The following is a 23,650-nucleotide window of genomic DNA, read 5'->3' on the forward strand; positions in this document are numbered from 1 at the left end:
TCACAGGGTGAAAAAGTAGAATTTTGGGGATTAAGAATGGGGGTTCAAGAGGCAAGATGGAGGAATCAGAGCATGTCCTGTCCTTCTTCTCGTCCTCCATCTTCTGCTGTGATGGGGGCACTTCTGGGTTGGTTTAGAGCAGAGACAGACTGTGATAGGTACTGGAAAATTATTGTAAATAAAGTACATGTAGTTCTTAGTTTAAAAATCTAACACCACCCCAAAGGCAGTGGCTGTGACACAACCTGACCTGCAGAACAGATCTCAGCAGGTAGAAAAAAAATGAATACATAAGAGAAAATAAACAACCTTGAAAAGCAGAACCGACGAATCTCGACTTCTTCCTTGGTCGTGGGGCTGGTAAAAAAGGCCTTCCAATACCTCAAGCACAGAAACCCGAGAACCACTCACCCAGCAGGACATGTACACGGAAGCAAGAGGCAGAGGAATAGGTTACCTGGCTGGAAGGGACCCTGCTGCACCTTCGCACTGCCTCAGAGGAAAACACACCACACTTGCAAACACCAGTTAATGACACCTTGCGCGGGATGTTCTTCCATACCACAACACAGCTGAAGCCCATGTTATGGGCACTGAAAAAGAAGAGTAAGAAAAGCAGCAGAGCTGACAGAAAAAACAACAAGTGGTATCAGGTGTTCATTCACTACTTACATAATGTGGCCTAGATGTGTCTAACAGTGTGAAATCCTGCTCCTGTGCATCAGCAAAAACTGTGGTCACACAGGACACAAGGAAGGGGAGAGGTCAGAGGATACCCAAAATGGTGACACACAAATAACAAGGAGAGACAATGGTTTTCTGTTGATTATTTTATTTTTGCATTGCCTTCATAGCGCAATTAAAGCAATCTTTAAAATTCACTTATTACAAATGTTTGTCAAGTCTGTTTTTCCCCAGAAACACCTCTCTTGCTTCCTTGCACATACGCCCAAACACACTATAAAAACCCCATTCATAACATGAAAGGAAGGGCAAACATCATTCATGTAAACATCTTCCTTGTAGTTATCCATTTTTAAAAGTCATGAATAAACTTCAGATGTTCAGTAAGGCTCATAGTTCGAGTACAAATGTCATAAAACACCTATCAAGTACTGTACACAAGTTGAATACTCCGGGGTTAACTGTTAACACATGTACAAGCTTACCCCAAAGATTATTCTTTAGCACTTAGTTCCTCAGAACAGAGACACCCAGTAATTATGGGCTAGAGAGTATTAAAATAGCAGGAGGCCCAGCAGCAACTGTTAAGTAATAGACAATTTTAGTCTGGTTCTTAGCTCAGAGTTAAACTTGTTACAGCTGCAGTAGGAAAAGTTTCCTAGAAGGGGATCTACAGGAAGGAGGGATGGGTTGTTTGTAGGGTATCATCAAGAGACAAGCTGAGAGGTACGTCCTGAAAACGTCACTAGCCTTGCTACTGCAATTATTTATGGCGGCTGCACGTAATGCTGCAGAAATACCTCCCCAAATAGCCGAAGCAACCATTTGTCATTTTAAGGATCATTTGTTGCATCTCCCCTTAAAAAAAAATAAAATTATCTACTTACTGGTATTCAATTAGACTTGCATCTTACAAAAAGACATCCCTTGAAATCTGGTTTTGATCTTACTGAACTTTTTTGTTTAAATAGTCTTTCTACCATGAAAATATTTCATACAAATACCATTTTACATACAAATGTTAAAACTTGTAAAGCGAGTCTTCCCACACTCGTGATTTTATGGCTTGAACTTTTAATTGCTTATAGTTTTTGTACAGATATTTCTCCTAGGGGAAAAAAAGTATTACAGGAAAATGGAAAAGAGAAAAAAGGGTGGGAAGTCCTACTGCCCGAAGACAGAGGAAGGTCACTCAAGACAGAGTGACCTTAGTGTTCAAAACCTCGGATCTGGGACAAGTAAACATGCACTTCATCTTGCACCTCTTTTTTTTCCTTAAAAAAATCCCTTATAAGACTGCTTAGAAATACCTTGTCCAAAAACGCAGTTCTCATGATTCCATGACATGAAGCATAAGGAACAGGTTCACTGCAGGTGAAGCTCACTTCCACTTGCAGATGAAGCTGCTCCCACCTGCTTTCCTCGCTTGGATGCCCTTGGCACACATCAGTGCAGTGGAAGTGAGGAACAGGCAGCACTCTATAAGAAGATCCTTCAGTACCACTGTGTCCAAAGCCATTTGGTTTTTTTAAGTGCTTGGAGGTGAAGCCCTCAGGCACCCCCAGCTCCAGCAATCCTACTGGGCCGCAGGAGAACAAAGCAGCAGATACTTGGCTCTGTGTAGTGTTACTTCATCACAACAGCAGCATTTTCCTCAAGACCATCACACTGAGTGAAAGGACACAGATCACAGACGTCTCTGGGACAGAAGCAACCCCGCTGCACCCCGGCACAAACCAAACGGTGAGCGCTGGTTTGACTGGAGGACAAGGGCAGCTGGGAAGCCAACAACAAAGTGTCAACTCCCCTAATTTATCAGTTTCTCTTAGCAGATGGGAAACGTTGACTACCCTGCTCCTCCAGTGCCTGACAGAGGGTGAGAAATCCCTGACAGAGCTCTTACTCCTTGTAGAATGTTGCTTCCAGCTTCTAGCAACATGCTCCAGGACCCCTGGGACAAAACTCACTGCCATCTGTGTGCAACACTTCCACATCTGGAAGGGCTATGCCAAGGAGAAGCCTGCCTAGTCACTCCCAAAACATGCAGCCTCACCCCATGGCTCGCAAAACCTCCCCAGGAGCTTCACCTGATTAAAAGCATGGGACATCCTAGGAGATACTAGGAGCTATCACGGCAACTGCAGAAAAAGGCAAAAAACTCTCACAGCTGGAAAGCCATATCCAAGTATCTCCTTTGACTTTTTCAGCAGTCAAAACTCACAGGTATTTATGTAGGCTAAGTTTTTTATAATTACTATTTTTTAAACAAGGGAATAAAAAGCCTTTTCAGGTTCTTGAAAAGAAAATCAGGATCCCCAAAAGTAAAATTATAGCACAAGACTCAATTTCAGACATCCCCTCCATGGCCTACACCTTTTTCCTTGCTTCTTAGCCCGTGGAGTGACCCCAGGAGCAGGCAGCTCTGAGCTGCAACTCTTCTGGCTCTCATCTCCAACAGAAGCCACTTGCTGAAAACAAAGCCTCTGTATTCTTGGTGACAAAACCCTGTGCTGCCATCACAGCAAGATCCACTTCGGATTTGATTTTTCCAGAGACAATCAGCAGCCTCTAATACAGCGTGAGACAGGCTTCTCATAAAGCAGCCCAAGTAACCCTCCCATCACAGAGAAGCCATGTTCAGCACTGCAGACCTAAGGCAGATTTTGGGAACTGACCTGTACCTGAAAAATGCAGCAATTCCAGGTTTTCCTATGCTATTCTTTATTCCCAGTGGGTATCCCGAGAGCCAGATGCTCACCCAGGCTCAGCTAACAGCCACCAGCTCTCCTCCCAGTTCAGTACCAACAGGAAAGGTCTTTGGCCAGACTCTAAAAAGTGGAGCTTCTTTACTTATTGCATATTCACCAGTAGTCAGCTGCATCCTACAGACCCAAGAAGATGGCTGTGCAAGGTGAAACTTCCTCTGCCCCAGATGAAAACCACGGCTGGGTGTGGGTCTTGGTCTATGGATGTCATCCCATGACCAATGAGGAGCTTGGTGAAGCTGGTCTTGCTCTCTGGTGAGCCCCAGAAAATGAGCTGCAACACACTGACCAAGTTAAGGCATTATTTGGAGTTCTGTAACTAACCTGTGTTTGAACCAGGGGATGCCAGCTCACACCTCTGAAGGACACACTGAGCTCTTTCACCACCCAGGGGCAAAAGCCATCTCCACGCTAGCAGACCAGGAAGAGAGAGAAAACAAAGAAGAGTTCAAAGGCTTGGTCCTGAATCAAGCCAAAGCAGCTCTGTAATCACAACTTTTATAGCAGGTTGGTCACTGAAGAAGGGAGCTATAGAAGGACCAACAGATTTTACAGAGCTGAGAAGGACAGCAGAGATAACAGAGACAACAGCCACAGCTGTGGCATGCTACCTACCAGGCTACACACATGTACAAAAGAATCTCCTGGACTCTCACCAAATTTTTTGAGAAGACACAGGACACCTCAGTGCCTTTTTTTCCCTAGAATTCCCTATTTTAGGATACAATCTTCAAGCCTGATGCACAAAGAGCACCTATATTCTATTTATCTCAAAATCAGGCAATAAGAAGACTGACCAATCTATTAAAACATAAGCAACTCCACACAGGAGATGAGCAGAGGAATCAGACTGATCAGAAATGAAGGCAAAGGAGCTCCAGAGATCAGAACATTTTAGACACAATTCCCCAGTGAGCACAGAGAGGCCAGCAGTCCAAAGCAGGTAACCAAGATTGTGGAAGAGTTACCATCCTGTCCCAGCAGGGTTCAGTCACATCTTCCCTCTGCTCTTTGCTGCACCTCAACTCAAGCCTCAGCTTTGCCAACTTGATGATCCTGGTGCAGTAACTCCCAAGAGACAGCCAAGAGCTCCTTACCAGACGCTTTCCTGCAAGAGGCTGATGACCTAAAGCAATGATCCATGGGCAGGAAGGGACAGATCAAGTCATGCATGTTTCTCTTAGAGAATCATTTAGTGAAGCTGAGCAGCTGACTGACCTTGGCCAGCTCTCCATCACCTGTGAGGCTGGCTGTCTCTGCACACTCAGGTGAGTCCCTGACCTGTCACCGCTGCCATGGAGGGGACGTGCAGCTGTGACTGAGCCTGCAGCACAAGGAGATGGGAGGTGTCACAGCTCATGGGCAGATCACTGCTCAAAGAGTGTCACATCACCCTGAGCCTGCCTGTCCCCCGCCTCAGCACACACACAGAGCAGCTTCTGTGCAAACTGAAATGATGAGGAGATGGAAAAGGTTTGAGAGAAGCCACAGGGACTAAACAGAGCCCAGGCTTTTATGAGTAATTCCTAACTTTCCTCAGGTACCAAAGCAAGGATTCTCAGACTGCACTTACCAGCAGCCTCATCCTTCCACCTGCAGGTACCCAACACACCCTCCCTGCCCAGCTCCCCAGACAGTCAGATGCCTCCAACAGTTCAAGCAAGAACCAAAATGTGCTGCAATAGAAAGGTAGGTCTGATTCTCAAATCATTTATGTTACATATATACAAACTTGTTGAAACTACAAACATTTAAACAAAGTGTTGCAAATGCATTTGAGTGTGTCCTAAGCTGCTAAACCCAAAAGAGAACATCAGAGTCCCAGAAAGACTCCAGCATCCAGATCAAGACAAGGCATGATTTCTCTCTTACACAGCATTAGGCAAGACCGGTACTGTATCTGAAAAAACAGACAATTGCCCTACCCCTGAAAAACCCCAGAACATAGCCCTGCAAATGAATATTCCCAAGCCCCCACTGCTGGCTGCAACAAAGCTATGGATTGACTGCTGTTTATGAATATGAGCATCGAGTGATGTTTTTACATTCATTGTTTGTCTTTCAAAAACAATCTATTAATATCTCTTCGTAAAAAAAAAACTTCTTTTGATACCTCGTATTATATTAATTCACTGTGTCATAAACCAGAACTGCTAAAAGATGGCTATAAGGCTATGTTGTTCCATCAAGCGAACATCAAGTGAAAAGATACAGCTCTCCTTCAGCAAGGACTACAGCCTGCCCCCAGATACATGCAGATCCTTCCAGAGAATCCACGGAGATCCAAGCATCTTTTGCCTTGAGAACTGGCCACTTGAACAGGTGAAAACACACAAACCAACTCACCAACACGGATGCAAGTCCTGTGCTTGCCGCCCAGAATGTGTACTTCTGCAAGTCTTTCAACAGCAAGCCTGCTTTCTCCTTTCACAAAATCTTCATGCAAAGAACAGCTTCATTTGCATGTCATAATAATAAATTAAATAAAATAAGCCAGCCGTACAGGCTAGATAAATATTAGGTTTAGCCATGTTGCTATACTATTTAGAGAGCCACAGAGACCAACACACAGCACTCTCACATACACACACAAGCCTTTCCACTAGTTAGAAAGGATTTTCTCCTGCGAAAGAGGATTTGTAGAAAGAACAACGTTCAGACAAGAGGAAAGGGGAGTTAAAACCCAGCCTCCTATATGCTAATAAATAAACTGCTCTATTGCAAGATTCAGATCAAAGATTTAAAAAGGCAAAATTATGCTACTATTAGAGAATATCAAAATATTACTGTTATCATCACAAGTGGCATATATGCAAAATGCAGTTGCACAATAATGCCTAGGCAGGTAGAGAGCAACACTAAGTCTGCCGACTAAAAGTGAACAATACACCCACTTTAGTTTCTTTCTAGTCTTTTGGCATCTTTGCATATGGTGCAAAAGCAGAAGCTACCAAAGAATACCACATCTTGTATAGAATATTAAATAATTTCTTCAGATAAGACTGGTGCAATGCTAGCTAATTTTTAAATCTGCTATGAGTAACACAGTCAGACCTAGTTAGTATCCAAGGAACTTATCTCTTAACACAGAATGCAAGGTTATGATGCAACAGCATGAACAATCCCTGGTTGTCCAGTTTTCAGTATAAAGGTAGTGCATAGATCCAAGTTTCTGTTTCAGTTTGCTGAATGGACAAGGTGCTCCCATGTCACTTTTGCTGGGCAGCCTGGAAAGCTTTCAGTTCCAGCTGGTACCACTCTGGTGCTTCAGGCCCATTCTGCCCCACAGGGTTGTGATCGTACCCGTAAGCCACTGTCAACTCCTCATCCTTCTCCACAGCCCTGATGGTACGGATACACTTGATGGGCCCAAAACGAGGATGAACAAACCTAGGGGAAAAACATCTTGGCTAGCCTCAGCTGTCAATTCCCATACTCTGCCAGCCCCTTGAACAGCTCCAGAATTCACTCACTTCAGAGCCATACTGCATAATCTGATATTGAATTAGCACACTTGAGTCAACCTCATAAGTATTTAAGAATTTGAGCAAAAATATTGATTTATCAAAGCATAGGCAGTTCAGCAAAAAGAGTGTGGTTCCAGCCAAACTAGAATTTAGAGAGCTGTTATGATGCATGTTACAATCCAGAAGCAACTCAAAGTTCATGACAAAACAAACAAGTTGCAAACTTCCAGACCCTCCATGGTAAGTCCCAACAGACACCAAGCACCATAATGGCTAGCCCATTTCCCCCTCAGCTCAGGTGAGCACAACTCCTTCAGTGCCCCAACCCTGTACTCCCAGCCCAGCACTGCTGCTCACCCAGCTGCCCAGGGAGCCAGCCAGCCAGGCTGCAGCTCCCACCCTCAAACGCAGGGCTGTACTTACGGCTCGTAGGTGCAGTTCGGAGTGAAGGAATGGTTGGCCTTGTGCCCCAGCGAGGCACAGTACTTGGCAGCGTGGTTGTAGGGCTCTGGCACGTCTATGACTGTTTCATCATCCAGGGATATCGTGTTTCCATTGAGGGCCCAGTCTCTGCTGTCTACCTAGTTTGCAAGGCAAAAATCCCATGTCTGTGTCTAGGAGGGGTCAACTTGGTCAGAAGTTTGAAAGCCAACACTCAAAACACACGCAAATAAAGCTTTTCAAACCTTCCTCCCTGTATGTAATCGAAAAGAACAACACACTTTACATCTACACATAGGTGAGCATGCACTTTCTTTCAAATAAACTCCATCATGTTAAATCTAGAGTGGGAAGGCAGTAGGTGTTAGATCCTACTACGAAAAGCAAATTTCAGGAGGAGCAATGAAAACGCAGACTGACTTTTTTCTTTTCTTTACCTCCTGGTGGGTGATGCGCACTCCGTTATAGAAGGACATCACTGTACTGGCTTCTGCTGCTATTTTTGAAAACAATCCTTCTCCAGCACTGGAAATGAGAGAGACATCCACATACACCCTACAAGAGGAACAGGGCATGGAATAGGTGACTGGCTGCAGTTGTAATTTTCAAGAGGCACAACAACACTGGCATAAAGCCCAACACCTCAGTATAACAATAAAGCAAATAACAAGAAAAAACCAAAACATCATCATCATCATTATTATAATACAACCGCTTTATGGAATTCCTTTCCTTCCTCTCTTCCATATGTTCTCTCTATTTTGTCAAAACTGAGATTTGGTGGAAAGTGTGGGCTAACTTGGAAAAGTCTTTTATTTTCTTTGAAGTGCCAACCTACTATTACTCCACAATGATGGCTTCAATTCAGGAAGGCCCTCAACAACATACCAGAACCCCAGAAGTCCCCACCAAGCTGGGGTTGCTGGTATGTACACGCACTGAGGAGCAGGAGTTCTCAGGGTGATGCACCACATCTTCAAGTGCTCAATCCAAATCAAAGCAAGAATTTTACTAATCACTTATTTAGGCATTTCAGAGTATCAGAAAGCACAAGAGTTGAGGTACACACAAGGCTTCCATTTTACAAACCTTGACACGGCCTTTAAGTTTTAGATGAGAAAAGGTTCGCAAAATTAGACTCTAAATAGGTAACAGTAAAGAAATATGGGGAGAAGAAAAAATACTTACCTCTCTGATTCATAAGGATCAGGAAGAAGGGCATTTGTAGAAATGCAGGATGAAGTGGATTTGTCAAAACTGTACACTGGGCCTAAAAAAAAAAAAATCAGACATCAATGAGGGAAACCAGCTAATCGGCAGTACTGAGAGTATGCCATCCTTAACTTAATCAAGACATTGAAAAAATTAAACTTTAAAGGCTGCAAAAAATGCTACACTTCCAAAAAAAAGGCATTAAACAGGACTGCACCTGTACAAAGCCTTAAATGAGATATAACTTCTTGATTATGTTTTCCCCCCTCAACATTCTAGAGTAATACAAAAAGATGATAAATATGTTCTTCAAACTACCAACTTGTAGAGGAGGACTGGATACTCCTTCAAAACTGACCCTCCTAGTGTCTCTAAATATAATTTTAAAGTAAAACAAAAGTTAAAAGGATATATTCAACTTGATTACTTCAAATACGAAATATTTTTTAGTCCAGATCCTAAAGAGACTTCAGCCAGAAGATAACATTTAGTAATCAGAAAGCACCCTTGTTACAGTCCTCTATTTTTTGTCATTAATAAGCAACTTAGTGGTACAAAGTGAGTAATTATACTCTTACATCCCTATCCTCAGTACCAGAGGACTACCTTGGACATAGATTAAGAAGAATGTGAAAATGAGATGGGGAAAAAACCCCACAGCAGAGAATAGTACCAAGTCTGATACAAGGCCTTTGCCCCTGGTGTCCAGGATCTGTTCTGGCTGAAGGCAACTTCCCCCCGAGTGTAACTGCATCCTCTCTACAAAGCACAACCATACCCTCCTACAAACTAAGTTTCAAGTTAAATCCTGACTTGCTATCATAACTGAGAGAAAATAAACTCCCATGCATTTGCTTGTCAATACCTTTTCACTGAGCTTTATGTGCCCATTTCATGTCAAGTGAGACAGGTTTTGCTACAAGAGCAATAAACGCATTAGCAGCCCCTACTTGTTACTGCAGCTTAACCCACACTCCTCCAAAGCCTCACAAACACCTCAGAACAACAGACCCACCCCAGAACAAAACGTGCAAGCAGGTGGAGAAGGCCTCACCCTCCCCCTGTGCATTTCACAGCCACTTTGTGCCAGCAGGACCAGACACACAGAGGGGTGCTGGTGAATCAGACCCTTACACAAGGACTGAATCTGGTGCACTAATTCCAGTCCCAGCCCAGCAACGCGGGTGCCAGAACATTCACAGTGCAAACATTGACTTGCATAACCCCAGCTGACAGCTACAACCAAGCCAGGGCCCCACTCTCCTCCCAGCCATTTCATTGCAAGAAATACTGCAGCACCATTACCAGGGTGAATGTAGCAGGTTTTTATAGCGGGTACAGCGGGTACTGGGATCTGTGACAAGCAGGACTGTGCCCATGAGCACAGGAGGGACAGAAGGGCTATGAAATGCACTTGGGCAGGACCACACAGGGGGCATTTCCCATCTGTTCCCAGGACAAACACTCCCCTCCTCTCTGCCCAACTCTGTGACTTGGAAAAGGGCCCCTCACTAACAGCCTGTGCCATCACAGCCAGTGTCCAGTGAGGAACACCACAGGAACCAAGCTGTCTGCAGGCAAGGGCTGCTAGCAGGAATACCAGTTGTTGTGAGCTCCACTTACTGCCTGGAACTACTTCAAACTGAGGCTTCCCATCCTCAACAGCTGTCAGAGTTGCCAGTTTCGCTTCTATCATTTCTCCATCTATGAACCTTCCAGAATAGGCAGTCTTTCCATCAGGATACACATAGGCTATTTTCTCTCCAGTCATCTCCCCATCTTCATTCACTTCTCCCACAAGGCTGCCTCCATCCTGAGAGCACAGGCAAGAAAGAAAAGGCAATACATTTAATTATACTTAACTATCCTTGATGCCTAAGATTTTCAGCTTTTTATATTTTTCATGCATTTATAGCTTTGTAGATTGCAGATGCATGGCTGTAGCTTCTATTACTTTTCCTATCCTGTTCCCCTACATTGAGGGACAAGATGCTAACCTTAAAAAGACATTCCTAAAATGTTCGTTAGTCTTACTGCAAGAAGAGTACCAACTACGAGGGCGTTCTGTTTTCCAACAAGATTCTGGACCTGGCATAACAGAAGTGGGCCAAAAGAAGCCTGGGGACTGCTTCCAACGGGGCAGAACCCAAGCAATTATTACCTAATCAACTAACCTTTTAATTGGACAACACATGATAGTTACACTAATTAACAAACCTGAGAAAATTGTCAATTTACTGTACCATGCACAATTTTTGCCATATTGAGTACCTGACAGCTTTCAAGTAAACATCTGCTTTTATATTCACGAATGCTGCTGGGAATTCTATTTTCTAGGCAACATTCAGTAAATGAAAAGGGTTTTCCCCAGCTTTTTAAAAATCCACCAGTAAGTTCAGATGTGAAATTAGAAAATGAGAGAGAAACAGGCACATGAAGAAGCTCAATGAAGTCATTCCAGCTAGGATAAAACTGATTTTCTATGTTGTTTGGAATAGGTAAAACCCAAGGTCTTTCCTTCCATGTGACACAAATATTCAATTTCACTTGGTGAAAGTTTTGTGTGTACAGTGTACAAAACAAGGACCAAAGCCACATAGACGTCCAAGTTTGACTACTATGATACTGTGCCGGAGGAAGAAATGATTTAACACTACCTTTAACACGGTACATCTAAAAACTTGACCCTATTGAGGAGAAATGATTCCCAGAATGCCCCCCGAGGTCAGGTGGTAACCAGTGCGATCAAGGATGTTTGTGCAAAGCATCAACAGCAACACTTGTCCTCTCAAAAGTTTACTCATTTCAGCCCTGGCCTTTGCCACCTGTGATGTGCCTGCAGCTCAGGTTAGATCTATGTGCATACATGAGCATAGGTCTAACCACTTGCTGGGGTTAGGATTTTTCCCTCCATATCTTCCTCTCATGCAATTTTGTCCCATCTGTTGCTACAAAACAATAACTATTGATACTTAAGAGAATACAAGATGTGTGCTGCTGCTCCGCTCCTGCCTGCACTGCTGCTTGTGCTGAGGGTTTGCCTTGCTATATATATATATATATCCTGGTAAAGAACTGTTACTCCTTTCCCATACCTTTGCCCAAAGACCCCTTAATTTCCAAGTTATAATAACTCAGAGGGAAAGGGGTCACATATTTTCCACTCCAAGGGAGGTTCCCACCTTCCTTTGCAGACACCTGTCTTTCAAACCTAGACACCACCTCAAGTATTTATTTCAAAAAAGACAAGGAAGCATCTCCAAATAACACCCTGGAGCAAGACCAGCAGGTGTCTTGTGGAAACAAACTGATGTATATCAAGACCATTGTGCACAGGCTCTATTTCAAAGAGACACCATTTGGTTCAACTCCAAGGATGAAAGAGTTCCAAGCATGCTGTAATAGGGAACACTGAACCTTAGGTCTGAGAAAAAAGAGTGGGCACACAGCATCCTTTACAGAGTCATGAGAAAACAACTGGTTCTACAGCAAAGGAGTTTTTTGGAACACCTCACATCCTTCAGTCTGGCAAGACAATAATGATAAACAACCTCTAATTATCAACATTTCCAAAAGGTACAGCAACACTTTGTCATCTGGAGATACATGAGGTGAAGGGTGAGCTGTGTATATTTTATACACTAGGACTGACAAAATTTTGGCAGCATACACCAAATTTGCTGATGCCCATACATGCTTAATGGCAATGGTGAAAACCAGTAAATAAAATGAACAGCCAGTGTTGGTAAGCACTTAGAAATCCATGTGCAACTCAAGCTTGTACCATATGTAGCACAGAATTAGACTGGATTTTGACCAGCAGCTAAATTACATGCAGACATTACCTCCTTCTTGGCACGAGGTAAGACTGAAAGATTCAACTCTACTGTGTAAGGCTGAATAGGAATTACATTTTTTAAAAATTTGCATCAGAAACTCCCTAAAAGCTATACAACAGTCACTGCCTTAACTAGCATGTTCGTAAAAGAACACCAAAACTCCAAAAGATAAAACACTGGCTTGTTTAACTAGCAAATCACTTGTCCACAGCTCCACTCAGAGGCACAGCTCTCACACTAGTCACATCTGATGTATTAGGCAAAGCCAGTCTTCACACCATATGCTGTGGAAGCAGGGAGCCCACTGGGGAGAGAACAACAGTGATGCCCTGGAGAGATGCACCTTCAGCTCCAGGCATTACTCAGAGCTCAGGGTGAGCAAAGCAGCTTCCCCCAGGGTGCTCTGCAGCACTTGGTTCATCTGTCCCACTTCTGTCCTGCCCATTGGCCTTCCCTACCCCTTTTACATTCATGTTCTAGGGAGTTCTCCCTTCCCTGATTTCCCATGGGTTTGTGTAACCCTGCCCATCCACCCTGGCACTCCCTATTGGTCCCTTTGCTGTGTACCACCCCTGAGCCCTCAGACCATCGGGTCCCTGATGCTCTCTCTCCTCCACCCCCTCTTGGCCTGTATTTATAGCCTGGACCCTCCTTTGTCTTTGTGTTTGGCCCCTGGACCCCTTCAGCATTGTGTGGAATAAAGCACGCTGGAACTCCATGCCTGGACCCTCCTGTGTCTCCACTGCTGAGCTGCTGTGTGTGTCTGTGTGTCTGTCCAACTGTGTGTCTGTGCTGGTGCTCTCCTGGCTCCTACCCCTGGGCACAGGGCGCTCTGGGGGAAGGCTGCACACACCACCACCATGGACGTGAACAATATCCTGCAGAAATGGAGACAAACTCTCTCCCCTTACTGTAATAAGAGCAGTGGGTTGCAATAACTGGCATGGATTCCACACTCCTCACCTGCAGCCAGCACTACAAAGTGACAAAATCATTACTCCAGCCTTCCCAAAGGGATAACACAAACTATCACACATCCTATTTCTACATTGCATACAAATTATAAATAAATGCACTTCCAAGGGCTGGAGTGGTTCCTGAAAGATGAAGTTGTGGAGGGCATGTTGGAGCCTCACTGAATCTCACCTACTGGGCAAACATTCAACACCAATATCTTGTAACTTTGTGTTGGACTAACCAAAACCAGAATGCCCAGACCTTTTACCCAGATCTGTGTGTGCTCACTTTTGGACAGCTGGGTCATGGTCAGTGTTGCTTTCAGCTGAGGAAAAAAACAGGTAGATAATTGTACAGTGAGAAGAGCAGGTGGTCAGGCTTACCGGGTAATAAATCCAGCAGGTGCCGTGCCGGATGTTGTCTCTGTACTGCCCTTTGAATATCAGCCGCCCGTCACTGTCGTACTCCTGGGCCGGCCCGTTCAGCTCCCCGTCCACGTAGGTGCCATGAAGGACCACTCCATCCTCGTACGTGTAGATCCCCTGGCCTTGCAGGGCATCATCAACATAGTATCCCTCCAGGGTGCTGATGAAGAGAGAAGGAAAACAGCAGTGGAAAACTGTTCACCTCTCAGGGCAAACCCAAAGCCTCAGCGCACTGGAACACCAAGGGGAAAACCACACACTTGTTTCTATGGCGCTCCAAAGGCAGAAAACAACTTAGAGCACCCTTTCATCAGGGTGTGCTGCACACACACTGAATCACTCATCCCCATCACATGCTTGGCACTTTCTGTAGGCTGGAATAGTCAGCAAATGGACACTCCTGGTCCAAGAAGGAATTCTTGCTCAAGCAGGCTACTCTTCCATTAGGATTTTCTACCTGCTAGGTGTGGACCTCCACTGACACGTCTCTGGAGAGAGGAAGCTGAGCTGCTGTACACAGGGAACGAACTGCAACCTGCCAGCGTTCAGCATCAGCTCCCCAGCAATACACTCAGCAGCCATTCGTACAGGCCCTGCTTAAAGCTGCCCTTTTTCATGTATTTATCTTAAAATCCGACACAGCCTGTCAAACAGAACTGGTGTTGCACCTGGATTTAAACCAATAAACATCTCATTTTGGTTTTGTCTTGCAAACCCTTGACTATCACCATAAAAGACGATCTATTCAGATATTTCTTTCTCATGCTAGGATTAACATAAGGGAGCACAACCTGTTTAGCTTTTGCTTCGGCACATTTAGCTAACAGCCAGCTGTCAGCATACACATATTTTCACTGAAGAATTCTTTTTCAGACGCAGACATCTAAGGTATAAACTGACACAGTGTCTGTGAGCACATGATTCCACATGCTTCAACACATAGATTTGCAAGAGTTGTGGAAGACATGTTTTTTCAGAACTCACTTTCTCGCTTCTAAAGCTTCATGTTCTGTTTTTATCTAACTTTGGCAAACCAGATGAGGTTTCCATGGGAAAATATATTACAGTAAAAGCCTCAGTGCACACCAGATGCAAAACAACAAGGGGCAGGAAAATAATTTTACTTTTCAGTCAAATGGATTTCTTGATCCATGTTGCTACAGAGCTGCACAGACAGCTATGGCACTACAGCAGAGGGAACAATGAGGGAACCACCAGACATCAGTGCCCTAACTTCACTATAAATGATGCCACTTTCCCCTCTAATTTATCACAGATCACTAGATGTTAATTCCATTGTAGTGACAACACACACAGCGTGCACACGTAGGATTACTCTTTAAAAGAAGCAGCCACCCTCAGTTTTTGTAGTCAAAACTTCTGTCTCGTTACCTTTAATTGCACTAGTTGAAGTTAAAACATTGCTAAATTGCAACAGTGCTTCAGCCCTGGAAAGAATATATTTTATTTTAGTCTAACTCAAACTTTTATGTTTTCTCGCTTTGTATTAAGCTCCAAACAGTGACCAAAAGATCCCTCTCATCTAAGGAATGCAAAAGGATGATACCTTAAGAAAGAAGTCTGTGTCCATCAAGCTCACCTAAAAAGTCAGGTTCAGAAACTTTCATGATGTTCAGAGTTTCTGAGCTATTTCCACCCTGCTCCTCACTTCACTCTAAGTTGGTCTAAGTTCCCCAAGTATGGTGTCTGCAGCCAGACACAATAATTGCAACTACGACCTGACCAGCACAAAGATGAATAAATAGCTCCTGTGTCTGCCATAAGCAAAACCTTCTTAACCCAAACCCTGAACTACCCTGCATGTCTCTGGTTTGCTTCTCAGATGACCATACTTCTGACAACATAAATTCTACCACAGTCAAGATGGATCAGATGTACCGTTCCCATTATCCACTATGCCTTGAGGGATGGAAGATAATTCTTAGCTAACAATTAAACGCATTATATGGACTGGGGGAGGAAATACTTACTCCAATTTCCTTCCAGGGATTACGTTAGTATGTATAGAGACTGACTTAATCTTTCGCTCCCTTTATATGGGAACATGGAAAATGTTTTCCCTAAAAATAATAGTTTCCTACTGTGTTCTGGGAGATGCCAGCTTACAGGAGTTTCCAGTTAGGGAGGAAGGGCAGCTGCAGCTCTGTGCCAAGCATGGCTCTCATGCCTGCCTTTACAGTGCAAAGAGTTCTGCAAAATGCACCCCAGAACCACTGGCACCAAGGAAAGTAAAAGTCTACAACTCAAAACAGGGAGTACGCCAGAGGGCAAACTTCTCTCTCCTATAGAATACGCTGTGATTTGCCGCATTTTCTCGAAGGGGAAGGAAAAAAACATCTGATATTTCATAACACATTTCCATTCCCTTAAATACCCAACAGGAAGGGGCCAGTTATTCCAGTAAAGGGAAGCTTCCTTTACCAAACAAGGCAGCCAGGCAGCCAGTCCCATTCCCCAACACTCCGAAATGAGAACGCTGACACTGCAGCCAGCGCTGTGCTCGACAGGACTCAGCTGCTCCCCAGCAAGAGAGGAACAGCAGTACAGCTGCCAGCCTCTGCTCAGCAGCCTGCCAGGGAAACACACCCACGAGTGCTCAACAGCGAGCTCACTGCACAGCACTCTGCAAAGGGAGAGCTGTGGGGACACAGGGCTGACACTTACTGCTCGTCTTCAGCAGCACTCAGCCCTGCCCATGGCACGCTTCATGGAAACAGCATGTCCTGGTTCATGCCAGGTCATTCCTACGACATGTCATGATTCCTGAACCATCCATTTCAGAAAGCAACTTCGTCTTGCCAGCTGGACATCGATAGATAAATGACATCTCCAATAATTAGCCCAGTTAAGGCTGCTTTAGCTAACTTAATATGTAAAAGTTAATGAAAACAACTCATTTTCCAAAACCACTTTGCAGACTATTTTTGCATATTTTCCTTCTGCTAGTTTCTCAAGTTATCAGTGGCCAGCTATTCTACTTTTTTAAGGGCTATGAAAATTGAAGGAGGAAAACAAAGAAAGAAAAAAGAGTTGGCAACACTCAAACAGTACAGAGAAGGCTCAGCAGCAACCTGACTCTTGCCACTAAATGCTGCCTGTACCCTGGATTACCTGCAGGAGCAGCCCTACAAACACAACAGTCGGTCAGCTCCCCTGACTCACAATCAGCAGCTACTCGGCTGACATCACCCACCAGCACAGAAACATTGGGTACAGGTGTCCATAGAGAGGCTGTCTAACAACTTACACCAAAACTATTTTAGAGAACTCAGCTGCTGGGCAGTACTGATTTCCAGTCACTCAGAGAAGATTTAATAAGGCCACAACCAACAACAGTAAGGATTTTTCTTCATCCAAGCCTGGAGGCCTGATCCCTTCCTACAAAACTGAATAAATATATTATCTTTCTCAAGAAAAAACCCCACAATGCCCAGCATGAAGCAAGTGCAAAGGCAAGTACAGACAAGGAGCTGACTCACTGAGACAGCACAGCACCTCTGCTCCTGCTCACAATTTTGCTGAGCAGGAAGAGAGCAGACCCAGCACGACTGTCAGTTGAACAGCCGCTATTCAGAGCGTCACCAACAGCTGCAAAGCCACGAAGAACTGTGTCATTTTATACATTTGCTGCTCCCTCAGAGCAAGTCCTGAGCAAATGCAGACAGGAACGCTGCAGTGGTGCTGGGGGGAAGACTTGCAAGGTGGTCATAATGAGGATCAGAGAAGAAAACGCATGCATAGGCATGGACTAGCCCAATTTCACTGTCACAGTTCCCAGTGAAAAGAAGGGAAATAAGGGGTTTGCTTACTTACAGAAAATCATGCCACAAGCAACTTGCAGAGGATTAACTAGAGCTGCTAACAAACCTGTATTGAACTCAGTCGTTTAACTGCTAAACAACTGGACAAAGCAGAAGGCAAACCTCACTGTCAAGGTCCTGTATCTGTGTGTGAGGGCTGGCACAGGGAGCTCCTGGTCCGGCTGCACTTTCTGTGCAGCTCTATAAGGCAAACAAGTACACCTGAAGTAACAACCTTGGATGTACAAGTCATTGGCAGCATGGTTTTCAGTAGTTCTGACCATCTCCCATTCCTTATGATTTCTCATCAGCTCCTAACTTCTCCAGTGCTAAAAGAGCTCACACCACTGCATTCCCCCTCCAAGAAACAACTACAGGCACTTCATTACACACAAAGCCACCACAGGAATGGCTACAGCAGCAGCAAACTTCGCAGCTGCAATTTTTAACGAGAAATCTTACCCAGACACTGAGCAGTATAAAACCAATGTAGACTAGTTTTGCATCACTACAAGCAGAAGGAAGAACACAGAAGAAAAATCAGAGTGTACCTTCCATCAAAAAAGAAGAATTTGCCGCGGCCATTCTTTTCTCCATGCACAAAATTTCCTTCAAATCTGTCTGTGGATGAGTAGGTTACTGTACAGAACCCATGTGGCAGCCCATCGTCATCTAGATGCCCTGAAATAAAACCCAAACAAAGAGCAACAGAGCACATTAATTATTATGCAACATTTTATATCTGCTCTCATTATGTAGCTACTTGAATTGCACTAGCTCCCTAGTACCAAACAGTAATTCAGATCATTGCTGTTAGGAACAGTGATCAGACATTCTGTAAAACTCTAATTCATATTTGTGTAACACATAGCTTTAAATAAAAATAAAATCTAAGGATAAAAGAAAAGGGATGAGAGACGGGATAGAGAAGAGAATAATAAGCAAAACTGGTTTCTGAAAGAAACTAGGTTTAGAGCATTCTAACTTGTGTGAATAGACATCTTCAAAAGCATTAAAACTACTTATTTAAAAAACGTACTGGTGAGAAAAGGTTGAGAAAGTGATGTTTTTCTTTTGCTAAACACATGCCTTACGGTAACGCGCACGTGTCACTACACAGCTGTACTCACAGGAATTTAAGGAAGTAAAAGTACTTAATATCCATAATGCTTCACCCTTGTCATATGTCAGTCAACGTGCTATTTCATATTTTAAAGGCGGCTCTCCAGTGCCTTGCCTCTGCACTCACTTGATATCCTGTTCCTATCCCCAGCCATATCAGCTTTGCCTCTCAGCACTGCTGCACAGAGGGAAAGCAGAGAAAACACACCTGGATCCTCACCTGCAAGGTTTGTGTTTTATTGAATATAAATGGCCAACTCTCCTAAGGTAAGGCATAACAAGGCTCCTATTGCATCTCTCCTTGCCTCTTCAGAGCCAAAGGAAAACAACAGACAAGTGTTGCAAAGGATGGTTACTGCCTGGTTCAGCTGTGTGGGCTCTGGCTGCAGAGCTCAGCAGGGCTGCCCTCAGCACAGGGACACACCTGAACGGGTGACATGTTATCAGGCATAACTTTGGCATGAAAACCGTAAAATACGTAACAGCTAGCCTATACTTGCCTTCTCCTGTGCTTCTAACTAAACTGATTCCCTCCCTCACCCTTCCCCTGCATGCTCCACCTATTTTCTCTCACACCTGCACATGACCATGCTCTCACTTCCAGTCCCTAGACCAAACTAGATGGAAAACAGTTAAAAGTTCAAGAAGCCAGTAAACCCAATCAGGCACTGATTATCAGTTCACAGTGAGAGAAATAAAAGAGTAAAAAGAGAGAGGAAAAAGTGGAAGGGAAAAAGCTTTACCACTAAAGGCTTTTAATTACTTTGAAGAGGAACTCTTTAAACAGAAACTGCTCTTCCCAAAGAGAAAAAAGGCTTTTTTCCCCTCCCATTCTGTCAGGACACCCCTTTTCGTAGAAAGGACAAATTTTAGCTAAATTTAGCTAAATTTAACCAATTATTATCAATGGTGAAACATTTAATAACGAACAAAATTAACACCCAATTTAACTAAAAGGTCAATAACATTTCTGATATGGACACCTCTTCTAGACCAAAAACTATGTCGACATGTATAGTTTCAATTAAAAGCATTTTAAATTAAGTTTTATCAATACAGAAGGGTACAGTGGTGTAAATTAACAAATCCTAAACAATACAATTCCAACCTCCCTGTCACTACAAAGGTAAACCTTTTATAAAGCACTTGGATTAAAAGAAACACACTGATAATACTGGTACATCATACCATTTAAAAAAAAAACCCTCAAAGCACCAACAAAAACAAACTCTTGCAACTTTGTTCTCTGTGCCTATTCGGCTTTGTCGCGATTTTGCTGGAATGCAAAGCCCAACACAAAAGCTGCCATGCCTGTCCAGAGGACACGTGTCAGGCCTTTTGCACAGTAGGACACAGACTACCACGGAGATTTAAAACGGTCAGCTTCGAGCCAGTGGCCTCTATACAGGGTCTTAATCTCTGCCACAACACAAAGAATCCAATTATTCTAATGTGCTAGAAGCTTCCCCTGTTAAAAAAAAAATAAAACCAAGCCCCCACCACAGCAACAAAACAAGAATCATAGTCTCTCTTAGTCAACAACACGGGAAAAACGCAATTTCAAGTCTCATAACATAAACACAACCTTTTTTTTTTGTATGGCTGAGGCCTTTGCCTCTGTTTCAAATTAAGTCAATGGAAAAAATCCTCACGATTTCATGGGGAGCAGTGTGTTCCACTTGGCTTCCTCACCACTTTGCTCCATTTGCAAAAAAAACACCCCAGAACGTCTAAACATATTTTCAAATTATTGTAAAATCTCACTTTTGTTGCTTCATTAAGGGTCTCCCAAGACTTGCTCTTAAACTCAGACAATGAACTTTCCAAGAAAAGGAACTACCCTAATAGGGGCCAGTTCACAATGAAGTCACTTACTGAAACCACTGATGTATACAAAGGGAAGATAAAAGCCCTTTACTGTCAGTATCACTATTACTTAACAGATGACATATAATGTGCATCATCACTAAAAGATTCTGGCCACAAAGATAACAGATCGTGGACATGTGGGGGAATCACTGCAATAAACCAAACCCCTCCCAACAAAAGTGCAAGTGCTGATTTCTGTATTTCTAACTTGCTCTGGGTAAGTGCAAAATCCTGTTCACCCCCAAGGACCATCCTGCTCCTGTCTCACTCAGAAAAACACAAAAATTGATATACACTGCTGAAAAAAATATACTTTAAAAAATGTGTTTCCTTAGCCCACAGAGATGCCAAACAAAGCCAGGATACAGCAGAACACTTGGTCTGTGACATAAGGATGAAAACACCATGACTCCTTGCCCCAGACAACTGCAACCCACAGATTTGAGGAGCTGGGAGGGAAGGCAGTGGAAAACCACACCTGTAAGGGCACAGGCACAGCAGCAGAGCCTCCCTCAGACCCATGTTCTGTACAACAAAGCCTCTCTAGCTCGGGCACCACACACCGAGACAGCAAACGCAGCGCTGAGCGGCAGCTGCTCAGCTCGCACCTGCTGTCACACCAAGCTGCCGTGCAAGACACACACACACACCTTCCCTGGGGCAACTCGCTTCCAGGCCCGAGCCCTCTGCCGCAGGAGGCACACGGCGAACACGGCATTCCCCGCCCCTCAGGCAGCTCCTTGCTCCTGTCCCAGCAGCTGAACACCCCGGATTGCTGCTGCTCCCGGCAGATCGCCCCTAAGCGAGGGATCTCTGGGGAGCCGCTGCTTTCCCACTGAGGGAGATGCCATGCTTTGCTTCCCGGCTCCCAGAAGCCTGATGAAGCGTGCTGGGGAGCCGCATCCCTGCCTGCTACGGTTTGCATCAGCAATTCACTTCCAGAGGACATGTGCCTCTGGGTTTAGCACTCCTCAAGGGTTAGTTATCCACAAGTGAGAGGCGAACCGCACATAGAGGGCGTATATTAGCTATAAGGTGGCCCACCCCGCTCCCACACGGATGGCTCCAGCCCTGCTGTCCATGGATATGGCAACAGTGTCTTCCCGGAGTCGCTCTTTCTTTTCCCTTCTCCATTTGCACGTATGTGACTGCAGCCCTGGCTCCCTGGGCTCTCCCCGAGGATAGGCATCCCCCTGTCCCTCAGCCGCCGGGGGAAGGACCGGGCACCGGCCGCACCGCCCAGGGAGCCAAGGCTGCGGACCACCGCCCGCACGGGGGCACAGCAGCGGCACAAAACCACGGCCGAGACTTATTCGTGACAATAAGAGCAGAGCAGCCGCCATCCCCGCGTCCGGGGCGCGGAGCCTCCCGCGGTGGCCGGAGCGCTCGGCGGCGGGAGGCACCCAGAGCGCCCGCCCGGTACCGGCGCCAGCGCGGCCCCGGCTGCCCCCGGCCGAGCTCCGCCACGTGCGGGGCCCCGGCCCGTCCGTTGCATAAGCCCACTGATGTCATGCGCTGCGCCCGACCCCGGCCGCCCAGCTCTGGCCGCCGCCGCCTCCGCCCCCACAGCTCCCGCAGCACCGCCCGGCGCCGGCGGGCCCCGCTCCCCGAGCCGCGGCACACGCACCTTCCACGATCTCCTCCAGCGTCTCCTCGTCGCTGTCCATGGCGGCGGCGGGCGCGGGGACGGCGCAGCCGCGGTACCGGGGGCGGGCGCGCGCCCCACGCCCCGCCTCAGGCGCCCTTCCGGGGGAGGGCCCGAGTGCCGCCCTGAGGGCGGGGCCGAGCGCCGCGCGCGGCCGAGGGGGACGCCGGGAGAGGCTGGCCCCGCCCCTCGGGATAAGGGCGAGGGGAGCTCGGCCGGGGCCGCCTCCCTATGGCCTCACGCACGGCACCGAGGGCACGGAACGCCAGCCCGCTCAGCGCTGCTCCTCCAGCGCCTTCCGTGCTGGCCATCCGCCCGCTGACCCCGACTGGCATCGCTGCAGTTCACCTCACAAAACCCGAGGGTCCCCAGCAGCTCCAGGACACCTCCATTCCCACACGAGCGACCGCTGACCGGCTGTTCTTACCACAGAATCCCAGAATATGCGGAGCTGGGAGGGATCCATTAGGATGATCGAGTTCAACTCCTGGCCCTGCACAGGACACCTCAAGAATCCCACCCTGTGCTTATTTAACTTGCAGAGTGTTTACAAAGCAGTCCGTTTATGGAAGGACAGTACTTGACGGCTTAAATCAAGGCAGAGTGGATTGTTCTCGGGTGATTCCTGACCTGTTCCTTCAGACATTTCTAACACAAAAATGGCTCAATGCACGCCATTTTTCCATAGGCTTCTCGGAGGTTTATGGGTGTTCCGCCCCCCGCACACCAAGAACTTTCTCATCTCTTTAACAAAGCAGCAAAATAACTTATTAATCCAATTTACTTTTAAAATACTGTAATTTTATTCTTATTGCTGCAGTTGGTTATCCCTGCCCCTTTGTCAGACTCGTTGATATCTCTGACCAGGGCTGTAACAGCTTGGGTCTCTGCTGAGGGGCTCCAGCATTATGGACGTGCTATTATTAAAGTTCCAATATCAGCACACGTAGAGACAGCCATTTATCATCAGTTTTGATAGGAGGCTCGCAAATTCAGGGCTGCTGTGGATGGTCAGGCCCTCGGGGCTGTCTGGGTATGAACACCTTGGGATTGTGGGTTCCACTGGAGAGCTGGACAGAAACTTCCCAGTTTTCTGCTGTGGGAGGATCAGAACTATCCCAAATAATGCCACAAACCTGCGCTTTTAAAACCCCAGAAACGAGGTAAGTCAAAAGCTCTGTTATCAAATCCTAGGAGACGCAAGGCTGAAAGAGAAAAACGTGTGTCCAAGTTTGTTGTTGTTCTATTTCTAGAGTCCCATACTGTTGTTACCAGATTTCTCAAGTCCATACCTCCTTCATGTATTCTCATGGCTGCAGATCTTCACAGCACAGACTCCTTCTTCTGCATGCTGTTCTCTCTCAGTTCAGGACTCCTCCAAGGCTCTCCCTGAATGGCCGACC

General features: G+C 45.6%; 1 protein-coding gene across 1 annotated transcript; it reads right to left on the reverse strand.

The window, feature by feature from the left end:
- Positions 1-815: 815 nt before the first annotated feature.
- On the reverse strand, positions 816-22,330 carry SETD7 (SET domain containing 7, histone lysine methyltransferase). The gene is made up of 8 exons (XM_036404657.2): positions 22,230-22,330; positions 18,163-18,292; positions 13,749-13,950; positions 10,193-10,382; positions 8,546-8,627; positions 7,795-7,912; positions 7,340-7,497; positions 816-6,839 (listed from the first exon to the last, which is right to left on the reverse strand). Exons 1-8 carry the CDS (start codon positions 22,267-22,269, stop codon positions 6,659-6,661), a joined length of 1,101 nt encoding a protein of 366 aa, XP_036260550.1. The 5' UTR covers positions 22,270-22,330; the 3' UTR covers positions 816-6,658.
- Between the last annotated feature and the right edge of the window lie 1,320 nt (positions 22,331-23,650).

This window comes from Molothrus ater, unplaced genomic scaffold (assembly GCF_012460135.2).
Source record: "Molothrus ater isolate BHLD 08-10-18 breed brown headed cowbird unplaced genomic scaffold, BPBGC_Mater_1.1 matUn_MA508, whole genome shotgun sequence".
Taxonomy (NCBI): Eukaryota; Metazoa; Chordata; class Aves; order Passeriformes; family Icteridae; genus Molothrus; species Molothrus ater.